This window comes from Schistocerca serialis, chromosome 6 (genome assembly GCF_023864345.2).
Source record: "Schistocerca serialis cubense isolate TAMUIC-IGC-003099 chromosome 6, iqSchSeri2.2, whole genome shotgun sequence".
NCBI classification, from domain to species: domain Eukaryota; kingdom Metazoa; phylum Arthropoda; class Insecta; order Orthoptera; family Acrididae; genus Schistocerca; species Schistocerca serialis.
In genome coordinates this window covers 598,611,668-598,634,341 of record NC_064643.1, presented here as the reverse complement: position 1 = coordinate 598,634,341, position 22,674 = coordinate 598,611,668, and the positions used below count along the sequence as shown (strand labels likewise).

At 44.0% G+C, this 22,674-nt stretch overlaps 1 protein-coding gene across 1 annotated transcript in view; it reads right to left on the bottom strand.

The window, feature by feature from the left end:
* LOC126484022 (5-hydroxytryptamine receptor 3A-like) overlaps nt 1-22,674 on the bottom strand; it is a 139,955-nt gene that overhangs the window by 23,649 nt on the left and 93,632 nt on the right. Inside the window, exon 8 of the mRNA XM_050107348.1 lies at nt 2,080-2,246. Coding sequence (XP_049963305.1) covers nt 2,080-2,246 — 167 coding nt within the window. The remainder of the gene's footprint in view (nt 1-2,079; nt 2,247-22,674) is intronic.

Below are 22,674 nucleotides of genomic sequence, written 5' to 3'. Positions count from 1 at the left end.
ATTCCCTATTCCTCAAAATTTTATTTGCTGCTCATACTGACCTTCGTCACTTCACCCATCGTTCATATTGCCGATGTGCTCTGTACAAAAGTAAATGTAGCCACTTTCAGGCCAATATTTCCGTTGACGTCGAGCAAGATACATTTTTGCCTGTGGTTTTGTAAAACCCAAGTTTTATCGAAGTATACTAAAAGACTGTCGTACTCAAGCAAGCAGTAACTCCATTTTACACTAAACGTCGTTCTTGTTGCAAAAATGTCTCTGCAGACCACTAAAAAATTTTGTTCGTCATTATACTTTCTGAATTAAAAAAGCAAGTGAGCGGGGAAGTCAAAGAACAGATGTCTCTGAGCCAGAATAATTATTTTTTTCCACGGAGATCACTCTGCATTTTTATAGCCGTTCGATACTCTCCTCTGTCGCAGTATAGATGCAGAGTTCTGTACACTACTTATTTGTAAAATCGTCAAATTGCGTAATTTCAATTTTCATTTCTACCCCTTTCTTGGAGAATCAAAAATGGTGCAAATGGCTCTGAGCACTATGAGACTTAACATCTGAGGTCATCAATCCCCCAGAACTTAGAACTACTTAAACCTGACTAACCTAAGGACATCACACACATCCATGCCCGAGGCAGGATTCGAACCTGCGACCGTAGCGGTCGCGCGGTTCCAGACTGAACCGCCTAGAACCGCTCGGTCACAACGGGCGGCGGTGAATCAAAACACCTGCTTTCATGCAGAGATTCTGCCGATGTTACTACACCGTTGATACGGAATATAGTCGATTCGGAAATGCCACATTTTGTTTTCATTTTAAGAATCTTTGATCAAAATTTGTGTTATTGCTCCCTTTTTCACTGCTGGCCAGATGAGTAAAAAGCGTCTTAAATACGTTCGATACGACAATTTTACATTGTTTTCAAAAGTCTTTTCGGCCTTTAAGCACGCCTTCCACAGTAGTGCTACATGCGGTCCCTTGCTCATGCAATTCTCTCACTAGCAAACGCACACCAATGCACCGTTCCGTGAAAGACTGAAACCGCACGTCAACGCACGATATAGCACAGAAACAAAGAACATTCAGCTGGCCCTGACCTAAGGCACTTTTAACAGAGTATTTGCGGCAACAAAGCTACGAGGTGTGTTTTTTTAAGTAAGTACCGTTTTGAAATTTAAAAAAGACGTGCTACGATATCTCAATAATTTTATTTTTACATGAAAGCCTGTACCTTAATCTACGCACTGACGCCATTACAGTCTGATTCTTCCTTGTTTCCGTTGTGTACTGTGTTTAAGTTGCCTCCGATAACCGTGAGTCCCGTCGACTGTTAAGTACGGGCTGTTATAAGATTTCTTAGAGCTAAAGGCCTCATCGTGAGATCTGTGCAGTTTACGGAGAAAACATTATGAGTGATGGAATGGTAAGATAGTGGGTGAGAGCATTTAAAGATGGCCGCACAAATGTGCATGATGAACAACGGAGTGGGCGTCCTTCGGTCGTTAATGAAAGTTCGGTGCAGGAAGTGGACAATAAGGTGAGAGAAAACAGACGCTTTACGATTTCCTCCTTGCGGGATGACTTTCTTAATGTTTCTCGTAGTGAAGAAACACCTGGGCGGTCAGCGTCTTCAAGACGATGAGGAAGTCTAAACAGTGGTGATGCAGTGGTTAACAAGTCAGGCGGCAGACTTCTATGAGGAGGGTATTCAAAAACTGGTACAGCATTATGACAAGTGCCTCAATATTGATTGAAATTATGTAGAAAAGTAGATTAAGGTACAGGCTTTCATGTAAAAATAAAATTATTGAGATATCTTAGCATGTCTTTTTTTTAATTTCAAAACGGTACTTACTTAAAAAACACGCCTCGTATCAGGCAGGCGAATCACAGCGCTTATGGCCGGCGGACTGCGGAGAGAGGGGGGGGGGGGGGGGGTGACCTCGACGATTTCGTGACGGCCACACCATCCGTAGGTTTGCCTTGAAGGACCAGTACGCTTAAACATTGCCTTGGGGTCTTTCGCACGGTTAATAATCATTTCCTTCACTTTGACAAGCAGCGGCCTGCACATACCCGAGGCTGCGCCATCAGAGAGAGTCCGTAGGGCCAGGTGGGCACCTGGTCGAGCAGCGCCGCCACGCAGCTGGGAGCCTCCACCTCCGACTGGATGAGGGCGCGCATCACCACGGCCAGCACCAGCGCCACGCAAGCCATCACCAGCGAGTCCCGGTACAGCAGCACTGCCACAGTCAACACAAACACTATATACACCTAGTGACCAAACACACCAATCAGTATACATTTCTTAGGGCACTATACAGGGTCGTCCATTGATATTGACCAGGCCAAATATCACACGAAATAGGCATCAAACGAAAAAACTACAAAGAACGAAACTCGTCTAGCTTGAAGGGGGAAACCAGACGGCGCTATGGTTGGCCCGCTGGATGGCGCTGTCATAGGTCAAACGGATAACCACTGCGTTTTTTTTTAAATCGGAACCCCCCTTTTTTTATTACATATTCGTGTAGTAAGTAAAGAGATATGAATGTTTTAGTTGGACCACTTTTTTCGCTTTGTCACATATGGCGCTGTAATAGTCACAAACGTATAAGTAGGTGGTATCACGTAACATTCCGCCAGTGCGGACGGTATTTGCTTCGTGATACATTACCCGTATTAAAATGGACCGTTCACCAATTGCGGAAAAGGTCAATATCGTGTTGATGTATAGCTATTGTGATCAAAATGCCCAACGGGCTTATGCTATGTGTGCTGCTCGGTATCCTGGACGACATCATCCAAGTGTCCGGACCATTCGCCGGATAGTTACGTTATTAAGGAAACAGGAAGTGTTCAGCCACATCTGAAACGTCAACCACGACATGCAACAAATGATGATGCCCAAGTAGGTGTTTTAGGTGCTGTCGCGGCTAATCCGCACATCAGTACCAGACAAACTGCGCGAGAATCGGGAATCTCAAAAACGTCGGTGTTGAGAATGCTACATCAACATCGATTGCACCCGTACCATATTTCTATGCACCAGGAATTGCATGGCGACGACTTTGAACGTCGTGTACAGTTCTGCCACTGGGCACATGAGTAATTAAGGGACGATGACAGATTTTTTGCACGCGTTCTATTTAGCGACGAAGTACCATTCATCAACAGCGGTAACGTAAACCGGCATAATATGCACTATTGGGCAATGGAAAATCCACGATGGCTGCGACAAGTGGAACATCAGCGACCTTGGAGGGTTAATGTATGGTGCGGCATTATGGGAGGAAGGATAATTGGGCCCCATTTTATCGATGGCAATCTAAGTGGTGCAATGTATGCTGATTTCCTATGTAATGTTCTGCCGATGTTACTACAAGATATTTCAATGCATGACAGAATGGCGATGTACTTCCAACATAATGGATGTCCGGCACATAGCTCGCGTGCGGTTGAAGCTGTATTGAACAGCATATCTCATGACAGGTGGATTGGTCGTCGAAGCACCATACCATGGCCCGCACGTTCACCGGATCTGACGTCCCCGGATTTCAAAAAAATGGTTCAAAAGACTCTGAGCACTATGGGACTTAACATCTGTGGTCATCAGTCCCCTAGAACTTAGAACTACTTAAACCTAACTAACCTAAGGACATCACACACATCCATGCCCGAGGCAGGATTCGAACCTGCGACCGTAGCAGTCGCGCGGTTCCGGACTGAGCGCCTTACCCGCTAGACCACCGCGGCCGGCCCCCGGATTTCTTATTGTGGGGAAAGTTGAATTATATTTGCTATCGTGATCCACCGACAACGGCTGACAACATGCGTCAGCGCATTGTCAATGCATGTGCGAACATTACGACAGGCGAACTACTCGCAGTTGAGAGAAATGTCGTTACACGTATTGCCAAATGCATTGAGGCTGATGGACATCATTTTGAGCATTTATTGCATTAATGTGGTATTTACACGTAATTGCGGTGTAACAGCATCCTTTCTCAGAATTGATAAGCTCACAAACGTACATTAATCACATCGGAACGACCGAAATAAAATGTTCAAACGTACCTTCGTTCTGCATTTTAATTTAAAAAACCTACCTGTTACTGACTGTTCGTCTAAAATCGTGAGCCATATGGTTGTGACTATTACAGCGCCATCTATCACAAAGCGAAAAAAGTGGTCCAACTTAAACATTCATATTTCTTTACGAACTACACGAATATGTAATAAAAATGGGGGCTCCTATTTAAAAAAAACGCAGTTGATATCCGTTTGACCTATGGCAGCGCCATCTAGCGGGCCAACCATAGCGCCAGCTGGTTTCCCCCTTCAAGCTAAACAAGTTTTGTTCTTTGTAGCTTTTTCGTTTGATGCTTATTTCGTGAGATATTTGGCCCGGTCACGATCAATGGACCACCCTGCACACCGAGGTGACAGAAGTCATGGGGTATCTCCTAGTATCGTGCCAGACCTCCTTTTGCCCGCTGTAGTGCACCAACTCGACGTGGCGTGGACTCAACAATATGTGGGTAGTCCCCTGCACAAATACTGAGTATGCTGCCTCTACAGCGGTCCATACTTTCGAAAGTGTTGGCGCTACAGGATTTCATGTACTACCTAACGTCGCGATTATGTACCATAAATGTTCGATGGGATTCCTGTCGGGGGATGTGTGTGGCCTAATTGTCCGCTCGAACAGCCCAGAATGTTATCAAAATCAATCGCGAACAATGTGGCCCGGCGAAATAGCGCATTCTCATCAATAAAAATTCCATCGCCGTTTACTGCAAATGGTCTCCAAGTAGCCGAACATAACCACTTCCAGTCCTCCGTAGGACCGGCGGACCCAATCCAGACACATCCCAGACCATTATGGGCCCACCATCAGCTTGCACAGTGCCTTGTTGACAACTAGGGTCCATGGCTTCGTGGTATCCGCGCCGCACTCGAACGGCTTCACGTGTGTTACCTTTTTTCACATCAGTGTCTCGCGAACGCTGTAGTTTTCCTCCATTAACAGTGTTACGCATAAGCTCTATGCACTTTATTAAAATGTACTCGAGTTACTACGAAGGGAATGTGAACTATTATAACGCGATTAACTCAGTGGAGAAACAAATTAAATGTGTTCCACTTGGTGACTCTTTCTAACAGTCTTTAATCGTATAAACAGTATATTCAGATAATACAAGTGATTCTTAGGTCTTAAAGAAAGAACTACGATTGTCCGACGATATAATGTATTAGGTAATTGAAGGAAGCTATGTTGAAAGTACGGCCTTGCCGCAATGGATACACCGGTTCCCGTGAGATCACCAAAGTTAAGCGCTGTCGGGCGTGGTCGGCGCCTGGATGGGTGACCACCCAGGCCGCCATGTGCTGTTGCCATTTTTCGGGCTGCACTCAGCCTCTTGATGCCAATTGAGGAGCTACTCGACCGCACAGTAGCGGCTTCGGTCAAGAATACCATCATAACGACCGGGAGAGCAGTGTGCTGACCCCACACCCCTCCTGTCCGCATCCTCCATGAGGATGACACGGCGGTCGGATGGTCCCGGTAGGCCACTCGTGGCCTGATGACGGAGTGCTTATATTGAAAATACCGATGGTTACTAAGGTGTGCCGCTTTATTTTGCTTTCAATTGCAGTCATCCACAGCTGTGTCATCCTAAGCCACAGCCGCTTCATTAAATCCGTATGCATAAACAATGAAACACGTACTTATTTATCTTCACAGCTGTCTAAGTTTTCAACATTGCCTTTAAATGTTTAATATCTGCAGAGCATCACTTATTGAAAATATATGAGGGATCTTATCATTTAAATCAAAAAGTGTTTGCGAAAGTCGATTCTCAATAGAAGGATGTACCCACGTGTGAACTTATAGTGGTCGGTGATTGGATGTCTACACTGAAACAGCACAGTGAAAAAGTATTGTTCATTGTTTTGAGTTGAAACTGGTCAAGAGCAACCATCCAAAAACCCTACTTATCACACATACTTTCCATTACAGATGCAAGTTGTCAATTTTCATCGATTAACGGCGTACTCTTTAATCCTCAAAAGACTAATCAGTTTTCCAAACACACCTATCTAACATGACATTTGGTGGCACGAAAATATTAACATTTTCATATGTTCCATTTTCCAAATTTTTTAGACGTGAATGATTGTGATATTGTCAATATTGTGACCAAAAAAGATGAAGATTTTCCTCTACTATTTGTTAAACTAGCTAAGTATCAGTGTGCGTTTCATTCCCAATTTTCGAGTCGTAGTTAAAGCGAAATACGTATATCAAAGATCCAAAACTCCCGCACTCCCGAACCAAGAAGCAGTCCTGAATACTGCATAGATGTTGTCGGACTATCAGCAGAAAAAAATGGAATTAACTGCCATTAGCTTTAGCGACTCAAATACCAATGCGCACTGCAGTAGACATCGCGAAACCAGTGCACAGACAAGGCCGTTAAATGCGACGTCCGTTACGAGGACTTGCATTCATATGCCGTCCCTTGGCAGCCGTGGCAGAACTAAAGTCGAATGTCACTGAATGGGCGAGGTTCAAAATGGCTCTGAGCACTATGGGACTCAACTTCTGAGGTCATCAGTCCCCTAGAACTTAGAACTAGTTAAACCGAACTAACCTAAGGACATCACACACATCCATGCCCGAGGCAGGATTCGAACCTGCGGTCGTAGCGGTCTCGCGGTTCCAGACTGAAGCGCCTAGAACCGCACGGCCACTTCGGCTGGCGAATGGGCGAGGCTAGAGATCGCAAGGTATGCGTTGCAACAGGATCCCTGATAAGACAAGGACACTACACAGCTTGTTTCGTTCTCTTGAAGGGTAATTTTCAGAGACTTATCGGGAAAGCTAGAGTAAGACGGCGCAGAAGCGCAGCTCGTTTCGCTCCATAACGTTTTTCCAAGAGTCAGCGATAGCCAGTTCTCGATTGCGTGCTGGAAGTTTTTTTTCTGGAGATGAGGCGTTTATCTACATTCTAGAGCTTGAACAGCAACAATGTGCTCCATTTCTGCGTATGACGAAGCATTGCCAAGCCATGTGAATATATTTTTTTACATGCCTCCAACTTGAGCTATTAACTCGAATCCAGAAACCGCGTTAAGTTAAACAAATATAGCGTCACTAAGGGATTGTGGATACGCCTTGGTGCAAAACACTTTTGTTCTGCTTATTGGCTTTCACTAACTAGTTTCAGCAACAATTTCGTCATCATCAGTGGGTTTCTTCTGTGTTCTAAAACTTGCCAAATTAGCATTGCTATAAACATCAGATCTTACTGCTTGAAATCGAGACTCATCTGACCAGGCCAAGATTTACCATTCGTCTAGGGTCCAACCGATATGGTTACGAGCCGAGATGAGGCGCGGCAGCCGATGTCGTGCTGTTACCAAAGGCACTCGCGACGCTCGTCTGCTTCCACAGCCTATTAACGACATATTTCGCCTCACTGTCCTAACGGATGCGTTCTTCGTACGTTCGATATTGATTTCTGCGTTTATTTCATGCAGTGTTGCTTGTCTGTTAGCACTGACAGCTCTACGCAAACGCTGCTGCTCTCGATCGTTAAGTAAAGGCCGTCGGCTTCTGCATTGTCCGTGGTCAGAGGTAATCCCCGAAACTTGGTATACTCGACACACTCTTGACACTTTTTTTTTTGTCATCCGTCTACTGACTGGTTTGATGCGGCCCGCCACGAATTCCTTTCCTGTGCTAACCTCTTCATCCCAGAGTAGCACTTGCAACCTACGTCCTCAATTATTTGCTTGACGTATTCCAATCTCTGTCTTCCTCTACAATTTTTGCCCTCTACAGCTCCCTCTAGTACCATGGAAGTCATTCCCTCGTGTCTTAGCAGATGTCCTATCATCCTGTCCCTTCTCCTTATCAGTGTTTTCCACATATTCCTTTCCTCTCCGATTCTGCGTAGAACCTCCTCATTCCTTACCTTATCAGTCCACCTAATTTTCAACATTCGTCTATAGCACCACATCTCAAATGCTTCGATTCTCTTCTGTTCCGGTTTTCCCACAGTCCATGTTTCACTACCATACAATGCTGTACTCCAGACGAACATCCTCATAAATTTCTTCCTCAAATTAAGGCCGGTATTTGATATTAGTAGACTTCTCTTGGCCAGAAATGCCTTTTTTGCCATAGCGAGTCTGCTTTTGATGTCCTCCTTGCTCCGTCCGTCATTGGTTATTTTACTGCCTAGGTAGCAGAATTCCTTAACTTCATTGACTTCGTGACCATCAATCCTGATGTTAAGTTTCTCGCTGTTCTTATTTCTACTACTTCTCATTACCTTTGTCTTTCTCCGATTTACTCTCAAACCATACTGTGAACTCATTAGACTGTTCATTCCGTTCAGCAGATCATTTAATTGTTTTTCACTTTCACTCAGGATAGCAATGTCATCAGCGAATCGTATCATTGATATCCATTCGCCTTGTATTATAATTCCACTCCTGAACCTTTCTTTTATTTTCATCATTGCTTCCTCGATGTACAGATTGAAGAGTAGGGGCGAAAGGCTACAGCCTTGTCTTACACCCTTCTTAATACGAACACTTCGTTCCTGATCGTCCACTCTTATTATTCCCTCTTGGTTGTTGTACATATTGTATATGACCCGTCTCTCCCTATAGCTTACCCCTACTTGTTTCAGAATCTAGAACAGCTTGCACCATTTTGTATTGTCGCTTTCTAAAGGGGCCCCCACTGGGGCCACCGCCGCGGATGACTCTCCATCTCCGAATAGGTACGCTGGCAGGCGCGACATCGGCACGTCCCATCCGTCGTCAGATCCGTGTTGTGAAGTCTCTTCTTCGAACCCATCTGCCTCTGAATTAGAATTTGCGTTATGTTCATGGGTTTGGGTTTGTTGTACACGACGGGAACCATCTTCATACATTCCTCTTCTGTATCCCACAGCGGGACGCAGGTGGTACGCCATCCTGCAATGTCCAAAACATAAAATAACCTAGACAGCCACTGTGAACGGTAATGTAGACATAATTCGTAGCTACATGTGCAATGCCATTTCTTCTTTTCCGAATCCAACTTGTGTACAAGCCTATACTTTTGTTTACCCTGGCAGGGAGACCTCACTGGACGTAAGGCCATTTTATAGGATGGCCTACGGCTGTGTGTCTGAGAAGGTCTGAGAAGGTCGACAAATCCTATGAAAGTGTCTTGATTTTTCTTTAGCCTTGCTTCCATTATTAGCCGTAACGTCAGAATTGCCTCTCTCGTCCCTTTACTTATCCTAAAGCCAAACTGATCGTCACCTAGCGCATTCTCAATTTTCTTTTCCATTCTTCTGTATATTATTCTTGTAAGCAGCTTCGATGCATGAGTTGTTAAGCTGATTGTGCGATAATTCTCGCACTTGTCAGCTCTTGCCGTCTTCGGAATTGTGTGGATGATGCTTTTCCGAAAGTCAGATGGTATGTCGCCAGACTCATATATTCTACACACCAACGTGAATAGTCGTTTTGTTCCCACTTTCCCCAACGATTTTAGAAATTCTGATGGAATGTTATCTATCCCTTCTGCCTTATTTGACCGTAAGTCCTCCAAAGCTCTTTTAAATTCCGATTCTAATACTGGATCCCCTATCTCTTCTAAATCGACTCCTGTTTCTTCTTCCATCACATCAGACAAATCTTCACCCTCATAGAGGCTTTCAATGTATTCTTTCCACCTATCTGCTCTCTCCTCTGCATTTAACAGTGGAATTCCCGCTGACTCTTAATGTTACCACCGTTGCTTTTTTTAATGTCACCAAAGGTTGTTTTGACTTTCCTGTATGCTGAGTCTGTCCTTCCGACAATCATATCTTTTTCGATGTCTTCACATTTTTCCTGCAGCCATTTCTTCTTAGCTTCCCTGCACTTCCTATTAACTTCATTACTCAGCAACTTGTACTTCTGTATTCCTGATTTTCCCGAAACATGTTTGTACTTCCTCCTTTCTTGACACTATGGATCTCATAATATTGAATTTACTAACGGTTTCCGATGTGCAACGCCCCACCCGTCTAGCTCTAATTATCATTCTGCGTTCACAGTCTGTCGTGCGGCCATAATTACGTCGGAAAACTTTTCAAATGAACTACCTGAGTACAAACGACAGCTCCACCAGTGCACTCTCCTTTTGTATCTTGTGTACGAGATACAGTTATGACCGCCTTCTGTGTATGTGAATATCGCTACCCCGTGACTTTTGTCATCTCAGTGAATGAGCGCACACATCACAGCACAATAGTAGCCATACTAGTAGGTCAGCAGTCAGTTAACGGGCACGCACTGAAAACTCTGTACACTAACAAACTAATGCAGTTAATCAGTTAAACAAACAGCTACGTTTCTATTAGTGTTCTGGACAGGGGCATACATAGACAAGGTCAATACCAGCATCACGAATGCTATCATCAGCAATTCACGGTGCAACAATTCCGCAACCTCAGAGATGCATCTACCATTTAAAACACTGGTTTCCAGTGAAAGCGGTTCTGTCCACCCATGAAAACTAAAGGTTGAAATCTAATGATGCTCCCATTGGGCATGTAACAATAACGACGTTGTACTATCGTACACATAAATAATATTTTTTTCCATCTGATTTTTCGTTAAACTTGAGTAATTGATGTTCTGATTTCATTTGTTTTCTTGTTTCATGCCATTGTGTTAAGAAAACTGTGAACAATTTTCAATGTGAATATTAATGTTTATGTCAAATATCAAGCAATATTGTAATAGAATTGAAGTGTAACAAATGTTGAGACTGTTGTAAGATGTTAAAATTGTAATTGTGCGTCTGGTCCATACGTAGGCAATGTATTAGGATATGTAGAATGCAAAACCTCGGGTGAATACCCTGTCTATAAGGGAGCGGTAAAAGGTGGATGGCAGGCGAGCGCGGGAAAATGCACGTGGGACAACGGTCTCAGCAGTAGTTGTTGGAGTTTGGCATTGGTCTGAGCAATACGTTCTGGAGCGAGGAGGCTCTCCTGGAAGACGTAGTTTCACCGAGCCTCGGGTATGCCGTTCCAACGCCCATACAGCATGGCAAAATTCCATAGGCACTAAATGGAAAAGTATTGCGACGCTAAGAAGAATTAAAGTGCCGATACATCAAGAGCCATAGCTGTGGTTGAATGTGTGCTCTGTGCCTCGCTATCTCGCCGCCTGCCAACCGCCGCATCGATACAAACAGGTTAAAACTTCTAGTACTGTATTCGTATGGACCAGTGTTACTTTTGTTCCATACTGTTCAATAACAACTTAAATTTTACCAGAACTTTCCTATCATTTAATTATCCTCACAACTAACCCAGACAGGGTCCTTTCCAAATGTTGTGCAATCCGAGTGTCCCGAGATGAAAATTAAGTTTGTGTTAATAATAATTACCTGCAGACCTAGCTATGTTAGAATGGTGTTTAAAGAACTGTTTTGTTAATGAATCAGTAAATGAATAACGGAGGTCTGACAAAGTTGGAAGATAAATTTAATATTGATTTAGTAATGAAGTTTAATTATTTCGAGACAGATATAAAGGTATTTAAATGAGTAGGAAATAAGATAAAGAGAGTAGTAACTCATATATTGGAAATCTTGAGCGCATAACGGTGTCAGTAATTAATTTTTTTAATACAGTGATCATAACAGTTTCAGGGTCCCCCCCCCCTTTTTTTTTATTCATTTGAATTCTGAAGTGCTCTAAATTGATTTGACCAGCAAAAGTTAAAGTCAATATAAAATCCAAAATTTATCAGTGTTTTTATCTTTAACAAAATTGACATTGTGTGTGTGACTCGAAAGTGCTGTTTCTAGGGTAACCTATGCCCGATTTTAATCAGATCAATAGACAGTACGAAGTTTTGTAGTATACATTATAGTGTAGTGTTATGTATTTATGGTTTTTCCATATCAGTACAGAACGTGAAACTATCAGTTCAATAGATTTTCTGGTTCTAAAATTCTACTATATTATGCAGTGTTACTACTTGTTGCTTTGCACGAATATCTGCCAACTTGTACAGGGAAGAAACTCAGTTAATGCCTAATTAGGCTGGCGACCGTATTATTAACAAATTGGTAGCATCTTCTGTGTTGTTTTTTTGTCCGTCCTGACGTGTAGTTGCATTTCGGACTTACTTGACGTATCATTGTTATTACAGAGTGGGTGTAAGTCTGATTAGCCACCATTAAGGTACACGCGGTCAATATCTATACAAAAATCCTGTCTTGTAAAGTGAACCCCATTCACTTATAATAGTACAGGCTTTAATGAGTATTGTGTGCCCCAAGCGCACGTTACAGGCAGACTGTACTGTCCGCGAAGCAGCATCGGCTAATGGAATGCCAGCAAGCATTTTTTCTCGTTACTTTCAGGTAAATAAAAGTAACTCCCAAACAAAGCGCCCAGGTGAAAACCAAGAACATTACACAAAATTTGGAAAACTCCCTTTCAACCCTTCAAATTCATACAGAATTCAGTGTCGTTTTCATTCATTAAAATAACTCGCGTGTGGCGAGAAAGAGTTGTTACTGATTTTGGCCGGTCACTGTGGCCGTGCGGTTCTAGGCACTTCAGTGTGGAACCGCGTGACCGCTACGGTCGCAGGTTCGAATCCTGCCTCGGGCATGGATGTGTGTGATGTCCTTAGGTTAGTTAGGTTTAAGTAGTTCTAAGTTCTAGGGGACTGAAGACCACAGATGTTAAGTCCCATAGCGCTCAGAGCCATTTTGTTACTGATTTTCCGCCAGCAGCTTTAATGAAAGTGTTATATTAATCTTTTGGATTTGCAGCTCTTGTACTTTCTCGTGTTTGTAGTTAAAAGTTTTGGATGTAGGTTACGCCTTTTATCCAAAACCATTTTTTCTTGTTATCCAAACATGTTTCAGCACTTCCGTGCCGTCATCAGTGGTTTTTTTTATATTGAACAACTGTAAAAAGTGAACATATTTTAGATTATAACTAATCAGACAAAATGAAGCCTAAAGACAGTTTTTGTTCGTTTCTTTTCTAATCTTGATTTTACATTATGTGGTTCTGCATGACCTTTTGTATGGTGTCCTACATTAATAGCTCATCATCTGCAAACTAAACGTTGTAAATGTGTATTTTATCAGCGAGATCACACATCCCTTGATTTTTGAAAACGTGATTTTGGTGAGACAAAATGTTTTCCGTTTGTATTTTGATATTATTCACGTTTTGTAGTGACTGATCCTTCTTATTTCGTGTACTGAGGGCATTGCAACACATATTAAACCTACTTTGTGTAATTTCGGTTTTATAAACGCCTTTTCAATTCACAAAGAGTGATGTACACGATGTTGTTGTGTGTTCTAACACCGTCTACGTTCATTTGTTCAAAAGTGAGTTTAGTGCGGAATTTGAATTTTGTTTACTTTTATATCGCTTTCTCTCTCTCTCTCTCTCTCTCTCTCTCTCTCTCTCTCTCTCTCTTTCTCTCACTGTGTGTGTGTGTGTGTGTGTGTGTGTGTGTGTGTGTGTGTGTGTGTGTGTTTGTGTGTGTATGTGTATTTGCGCGTGTGAGCTCCTTTAGCTGTATGTGTTGCTTTTCTGTAAAGTTCCTTTAATGTGTTAAATAATGTGCCTTTACAGAGTGTAGTGTATTCATTTAAAACTTGATTGCCTTCTGCTATTGCCTTCTGTATGCGGAAGTTTTCTTCTGTTGTTAGTTTGTGGTAAGGTTGTGATCAATAATATACACTCCTGGAAATTGAAATAAGAACACCGTGAATTCATTGTCCCAGGAAGGGGAAACTTTATTGACACATTCCTGGGGTCAGATACATCACATGATCACACTGACAGAACCACAGGCACATAGACACAGGCAACAGAGCATGCACAATGTCGGCACTAGTACAGTGTATATCCACCTTTCGCAGCAATGCAGGCTGCTATTCTCCCATGGAGACGATCGTAGAGATGCTGGATGTAGTCCTGTGGAACGGCTTGCCATGCCATTTCCACCTGGCGCCTCAGTTGGACCAGCGTTCGTGCTGGACGTGCAGACCGCGTGAGACGACGCTTCATCCAGTCCCAAACATGCTCAATGGGGGACAGATCCGGAGATCTTGCTGGCCAGGGTAGTTGACTTACACCTTCTAGAGCACGTTGGGTGGCACGGGATACATGCGAACGTGCATTGTCCTGTTGGAACAGCAAGTTCCCTTGCCGGTCTAGGAATGGTAGAACGATGGGTTCGATGACGGTTTGGATGTACCGTGTACTATTCAGTGTCCCCTCGACGATCACCAGTGGTGTACGGCCAGTGTAGGAGATCGCTCCCCACACCATGATGCCGGGTGTTGACCCTGTGTGCCTCGGTCGTATGCAGTCCTGATTGTGGCGCTCACCTGCACGGCGCCAAACACGCATACGACCATCATTGGCACCAAGGCAGAAGCGACTCTCATCGCTGAAGACGACACGTCTCCATTCGTCCCTCCAGTCACGCCTGTCGCGACACCACTGGAGGCGGGCTGCACGATGTTTTGACGTGAGCGGAAGACGGCCTAACGGTGTGCGGGACCGTAGCCCAGCTTCATGGAGACGGTTGCGAATGGTCCTCGCCGATACCCCAGGAGCAACAGTGTCCCTAATTTGCTGGGAAGTGGCGGTGCGGTCCCCTACGGCACTGCGTAGGATCCTACGGTCTTGGCGTGCATCCGTGCGTCGCTGCGGTCCGGTCCCAGGTCGACGAGCACGTGCACCTTCCGCCGACCACTGGCGACAACATCGATGTACTGTGGAGACCTCACGCCCCACGTGTTGAGCAATTCGGCGGTACGTCCACACGGCCTCCCGCATGCCCACTATACGCCCTCGCTCAAAGTCCGTCAACTGCACATACGGTTCACGTCCACGCTGTCGCGGCATGCTACCAGTGTTAAAGACTGCGATGGAGCTCCGTATGCCACGGCAAACTGGCTGACACTGACGGCGGCGGTGCACAAATGCAGCGCAGCTAGCGCCATTCGACGGCCAACACCGCGGTTCCTGGTGTGTCCGCTGTGCCGTGCGTGTGATCATTGCTTGTACAGCCCTCTCGCAGTGTCCGGAGCAAGTATGGTGGGTCTGACACACCGGTGTCAATGTGTTCTGTTTTCCATTTCCAGGAGTGTATGAACTCACATACAACACCTACCAGTCAGCATACAGACGACAAACATACAGAAACTTTAAAAAAACATTCTTTACCGGTTTTGCCACAGTCCATGATTCAATACTGTGTTCCAAACAGATATATGCAAACATTTCTTCGAGAAGTTAAGGCCTATATTTGATATTAGTGGACGTGTTTCTTTGTTTGTTATGTGTTAGTTTGCTGTCAATGTAACAGAATAACTTAACTTCGTCTGCTTCGTGGTCACTAATTTTGATGTTACATTTCTCGGTAACCTGATACCTGCTATTCCTCATTACTTTCGTCTGTCTTCGATTTACTCTATAAGAATATTCTGCACTCATTAGATTGTCCACTCCATCCAACACGTCTTGCAATTCCCCTCTCTTTCACTGAGGATAGCAATGTAATCAGCAAATCTTTTCATTGACATTCTTTCACCTGGAAATTTAATTCCACTCTTTACCATTCCTTTATTTCCGTCACTGCTTCTTTGATGTATCTACATCTACACCATACTCCGCAAGCCACCAAATGGTGTGTGGCGGAGGGTAGTTTCGGTAACACTATCTAATCCCTCCAACCCTGTTCCACTCTCGAATAGTGCGTAGGAAGAATGATTGTCGGTGAGCCTCTGAATTGGCTCTGATTTCTTCCTCGTGGTCAATACGCGAGATGTATGTGGGGGGAAATAATAGGTTGTCTGACTCCTCCTGAAAATTACTGCCCCAAATTTTCAATAGTAAATCTCTGTGATGCAAAACGTCTCTCTTGGAACGTCTGCCAGTGGAGTTTGTTTAGCATCTTCGTAACGCTCTCTCGCCAGCTAAACGATCCCGTGACGAAACGCGCCGCTCTTCGTTGAATCTTCCCTATCTCCTCTATCAGTCATACCTCATAGGGATCCCACACAGATGAACAATACTCAAGAATCGGGCGAACAAGAGCCTTATAAGCCACTCCTTTCGTGATGAGTTACACTTCCTTAAGATTCTTCCGATGAATCTGAGTCTTGTGTCTGCATTTCCCACTATCTGTTTTATATAGTCATTTCACTTAAGGTCGCTCAGGATAGTTAGGCCTAGATATATTACGGCAGACGCTGCGTCCAGCTGTTTGTCATCAATGGTGTAGCCGTACGGTAGTGGATTTCTTTTCTTATGTATGCGCAATATGTTACATTTATTTACGTTCTGGGTCAACTGCCAGAGTCTTGGACTTAACAGTATGGTCGAAACTGTCATAACTTTTTAACCTGGGTACCTCGTTCTTGGTTTTCCATTCACAGTGTTCTATCTTGGTTCTTGTACATATTGTATAGCACCCGTCTTTCCTTCTCGATTACTTCGCATTGTTTCTGCAGTCATTTCATTCCTTGAACTTAAGTGAGACATTGCTGCACTGCTGTCTTTCATTGAAATTTTTTGTACTTGCTTCTATCATCGATCAATGGTAGTATTTCTTCAGTTATCCGAGGTTTCTTCTCAGTTACCTTCCTTCTACCTACATACATTTTCCTTTCCAGTTTCTGTGATTACAGTTTTTTAAGGTGCTTATTCCTCTTCAATTGAACTGTCTACTGTGATATTCGTTATCCACAGCCTCAGAGAACTTCAAACCCATTCCATCATTTATCAGTACTTCAGTATTCCATTTCTTTCCACACTGAGCCTTCTAGACAATTGTCAACTTTAGTATACTCTTTATCGTTATTACATTATAAAAAGGTAAAGGTATTGTAAGATAACTCCATCATAAAACAGTGAAACATTACTTAACAACTCTGGCAATGTTAAAACATAAATGAAAAACGCGAGACTAACAGCAATGATTTTTTTTTCTTTGATTGAACTAGACAAACGATGGAACATGTGCAGTGATGCATAGTTCGAATATACAGACCATACACATTAAAATAATTTGGAACTGTGATCTCTTAATAATGCGTGCCTTACATGCCTTATATTAACTGTTTTGAGTTTCATGGACTATAGAATTTAGTAAGGTTGAACAGAACAAAGTAACATCACCAATTTCGCAAAGTTGTCTACAACTTGCTATGTACTCCGAAACGGAAGCAGGCAGGTTCGCCAAGTAAAGAATAAAATAGGAATATATACAGTAAAATTAAAAGTCACTATCGGTTTATTTACTGTCATTTTGTACAATCAACTTTCCTTTAATGTTTTTCTATGTTAACTTCACAGTCTTTCTGACAATTTATCTGAATCGTGTAGGAAAAATAGCACTTTCCCTTCAATGCAAAGTGCGTTCTTTTGCGTTAATGCCATTTTTACTTCAGACAAAACGTATCAAAACTCGAGTTTTTCCATGTGATAGAACATTGATCATTCTTATGATATACAATGTGACACGAGTTCAATATTTGCCACGGCTTCTCATTTAAAATTCAGCTGATAATTCCTCCAGTTCAGCCTTTTCGAATACACTACTGGCCATTAAAATTGCTACACCAAGAAGAAATGCAGATCATAAACGGGTATTCAATGGACAAATATATTATACTAGAACTGACATGTGATTACATTTTCACGCAGTTTGGGTGCATAAATCCTGAGAAATCAGTACCCAGAACAACCACCTCTGGCCGTAATAACGGCCTTGATACGCCTTGGCATTGAGTCAAATAGAGCTTGGATGGCGTGTACATGTACAGCTGCCCATGCAGTTTCAACACGATACCACAGTTCATCAAGAGTAGTGACTGGCGTATTGTGACGAGCCAGTTGCTCGGCCACCATTGACCAGACGTTTTCAATTGGTGAGAGATCTGGAGAATGTGCTGACTAGGGCAGCAGTCTAACATTTTCTGTATCCAGAAAGGCCCGTACAGGACCTGCAACATGCGGTCGTGCATTATCCTGCTGAAATGTAGTGTTTCGCAGGGATCTAATGAAGGGTAGAGCCACGAGTCGCAACAAAAAAAAATGGTTCAAATGGCTCTGAGCACTATGGAACTCAACTTCTGAGGCCATTAGTCCCCTAGAACTTAGAATTAGTTAAACCTTAACCTAAGGACATCACACACATCCATGCCCGAGGCAGGACTCGAACCTGCGACCGTAGCGGCCTCGCGGTTCCAGATTGCAGCGCCTAGAACCGCACGGCCACTTGGGCTGGCGGGGTCGCAACACATCTGAAATGTAACGTCCACTGTTCAAAGTGCCGTCAATATCAACAAGAGGTGACCGAGACGTGTAACCAATGGCACCCCATACCATCACGCCAGGTGATGTGCCAGTATGGTGATGACGAATACACGCTTCCAATGTGCGTTCCCAGCGATGCCGCCAAACACGGATGCGACCATCATGATGCTGTAAACAGAAACTGGATTCATCCGAAAAAATGACGTTTTGCCATTCGTGCACCCAGGTTAGTCGTTGAGTACACCATCGCAGGCGCTCCTGTCTCTGATGCAGCGTCAAGGGTAACCGCAGCCATGGACTCCGAGCTGATAGTGCATGCTGCTACAAACGTAGTCGAACTGTTCGTGCATATGGATGTTGTCTTGCAAACGTCCTCATCTGGTGATTCAGGGATCGAGACGTGGCTGCACGATCCGTTACAGCCATGCGGTTAAGATGCCTGTCATCTCGCCTGCTAGTGACACGAGGCCGTTGGGATCCAGCACGGCGTTCCGTATTACCCTCCTGAACCCACCAATTCCATATTCTGCTAACAGTCATTGGATCTCGACCAAGGCGAGCAGCAATGTCGCGATACGATAAACCGCAATCGCGATAAGCTACAATCCGACCTTTATCAAAGTCGGAAACGTGATGGTATGCATTTCTCCTCCTTACAGGAGACATCACAACAACGTTTCACCAGGCAACGCCGGTAAACTGCTGTTTGTGTATGAGGAATCAGTTGGAAACTTTCCTCATGTCAGCACGTTGTATGTGTCGCCACCGGCGCCAACCTTGTGTGAATGTTCTGAAAAGCTAATCGTTTGCATATCACAGCATATTCTTCCTGTGGGTTAAATTTCGCATCTTTAGCACGTCATCTTCGTGGTATAGCAATTTTAATTTCCAGTAGTGTATGTCACCATCGCAGCGACTTGAAACGTTCATACTGAATTTAACGCTACTCTTTCCTTTACTTAAACGTTCATAAATATTTAGTGGGGACGTTAGCTCTGAAAGTCATTGAGTTCTTTTAACTTGTCTGCCCCTTTTGAAACAAAGTGTCGCATTTCTAAACGACTAGCGCAGACGTCATGGATACAGCTGCCGATACATCTACAAGATTGTTCTGCAAACGTCTACGTTTTAATTATTGCTACCCCAATTCACATATCATATCCGTGGCGCTCACTCCTCTATTTTCCGACGGTAAGAAACGATCTGCCCATCTTTGAACATTTTCGGTGTCCTTCGTCGATCCTATCTGATGCGGATCCCACACCGTACAGATGTACTCCAGAAGAGGGTGTACGACCGTAGTGCAGACGGCCTCTTCAGTAGACATGTTGCATTATCTCAATATTCTGCCAATAAATCGTAGTCTTTGCTTTAGCCACAACATTATCTGTGTATTCGTTCCACTTAAGTTATTAGTAACTGTAATCCCTAAGTATTCAGTTGAATTTACAGCCTATAGATTTGAGTGATATATCCTACAACCGAAATGTAGCGGATTCATTTTGGTATTCATGTGGATTACTTCACGCTTTTCATTATTTAGAGTCAACTTCCACTTTGCGCACTGCACATATACCTTGTCTAAATCCTTTTGCAATTTGTTTTGATCATCTGATGACTTTATAAGACGGTAAATGACAACATCATCTGCAATGAATCTAAGAGTGCTTCTCAGATTGTCTTCTAAATCATTTATGTCGATGAAGAACAGGAGAGAGCCTAAAACGCTTCCTTGGGGAACGCCAGATTTTACTTGTGTTTTTCTCGATGACGCTGAGTCAGTTACTACAAACTATGACCTTTCTGAGAGGAAACCACGAATCCAATCGCACAACTGAGACGATAGTCCACAGACACGCTATTTGATTAGAAGCCGTTTCTGAGGTATGCTGTCAAAAGCCTTTTATAAATCTAAAAATATGGAATAAATTTGACGTCCACTGTCAGTAGCATTCATTACTTAGTGAGAATAAAGAGCTAGTCGTGTTTCACAAGAAGAATATTTTTCTGAACTCATGCTGTGTGTCAATAGATCGTTACCTCGGAGGTAATTCATTATGTTCAGACAAAGAGTACGTTCCAAAATACACTCATGCTATTAAATTAAGGACAATTCCAGAAGGTGGTGCCATACAACGTGGCACTACACAAAACTGGGGCTAATAGCACAGGCACATAGGGATCACACACACACATATCTGTAAGTCCACGGTATTGGTGATAAGTTGAGAAAACAGTCCCAAAACCCATCTGCTACAAAACACCACTGTTTCCTGCGCATGTACCCCGACGTCAATATGGGATATGATCACCATGCACACGTACACAGGCCGCACAACGGGTTGGCATACTCTGGATCAGGTGGTCGAGCAGCTGCTGGGGTATAGCCTCCCATTCTTGCACCAGTGCCTGTCGGAGCTCCTGAGGTGTCGTAGGGATTTGAAGACGTGCAGCGGTACGCCGACCGAGAGCATCCCAGACGTACTCGATGAGGTTTAGGCCTGGAGAACAGGCAGGCCACTCCATTCGCCTGATATCTTTTGTTTCAAGGTACTCCTCCACGATGGCAGCTCGGTGGGGCCGTGCGTTATCGTCCATCAGGAGGAAGCTGGGATCCACTGATCCCCTGGAAAGGTGAACACAAGAATGCAAAATGACGCCCCGATACACCTGACCTGTTACAGTTCCTCTGCCAAAGACATGCAGGGGTGTACGTGAACCAATCATAATCCCACCCCACACCATCAAACCACGACCTCCATACAGGTCCCTTTCAAGAACATTAAGGGGTTGGTATCTGGTTGCTAGTTCACGGCAGATGAAAACCCGGCGTGAATCACTGTTCAGTCTATACCTGGATCTGTCCGTGAACATAAACTGGGACCACTGTTCCAATGACTATGTACTATGTTCTTGACACCAGGCTTTACGGGCTCACCTGTGACCAGGGATCAGTGGAAAACACCTTGCAGGTCTCCGGGTGAATTAACCATGTCTGTTCAGTCGTCTGTAGACTGTGTGTCTGGAGGCAACTGTTCCAGTGGCTGCGGTAAGGTCCCAAGCAAGGCTATCTGCAGTACTCCGTGGCCGTCTGCGGGCACTGATGGTGAGATATCGGTCTTCTTGTGATATTGTACATTATGGACGTCCCTACTGTAGCGCCTGGACACGTTTCCTGTCTGCTGGAATCGTTGCCATAGTCTTGAGATCACGCTTTGTGGCACATGGAGGGCCCTTACTACGACCTGCTGTGTTTGACCAGCCTCCAGTCGCCCTAGTATTCTACCCCTCGTAACGTCATCACTATGTGTTCTTTGAGCCATTTTCAACACACAGTCACCATTAGCACGTCTGAAAACGTCTGCACACTAGTCGCTGCACCGTACTCTGACATGCACCAACACACCTCTGTGTATGTGGACTGCTGGCAGCGCCACCGTGCAACGACCGCATGTCAGATGCACCGCATGCTCATACCCCGAGGTGATTTAAACCCGCAAACCACCCACCAGAGCGTTGTTTCACCACGTATCAGCATTATACTTAATTTATGAGCATGAGTGTACTTCTGCAAAGCGCCGTTGGTGATACCGGCCGGTAATTCAACGGATTACTCCTATTTATGTGCTTGAGTATTGGTGTGATCTGTGCAACTTCCCTGTCGTCTGGTACGGATCTTCCTTTAAGCCTGCAACTGTGTATGACTGCTAAGTATGGGGCCATCAGCATAATCTCAAACGAGCCTTATTGATACGCTATCTGGTACGGAAGACTTTCTTTTATTAAATGTTTTATGCTGCTTCTTTACACGGTGGATATCTACTTCTAACAAGGGAACCTCCCCATCGCACCCCCCTCAGATTTAGTTATAAGTTGGCACAGTGGATAGGCCTTGAAAAACTGAATACAGATCAACTGAGAAAACAGAAAGAAGTTGTGTGGAACTATGAAAAAAATAAGCAATATATACAAACTGAGTAGTCCATGCGCAAGATAGGCAGCAACATGGATAGTGTGATCTGAGGAGCGCCGTGGTCCCGTGGTTAGCGTGAGCAGCTGCGGAACGGGAGGTCCTTGGTTCAAGTCTTCCCTCGAGTGAAAAGTTTATTTTCAGACAATTATTATCTGTCTGTCCGTCCGTCCGATGGATTTGACGGTCTACAGACGGAAAAATTTGAAAACGCTAAAAACATATGTTTTGAGAGAGAACAGGGAAAACTGTGCGACTGTGAAACTGTTGCATTCATTTGTTTCAGTTTGTGTGACAAACTCTTATGTTTTCATCACTTTT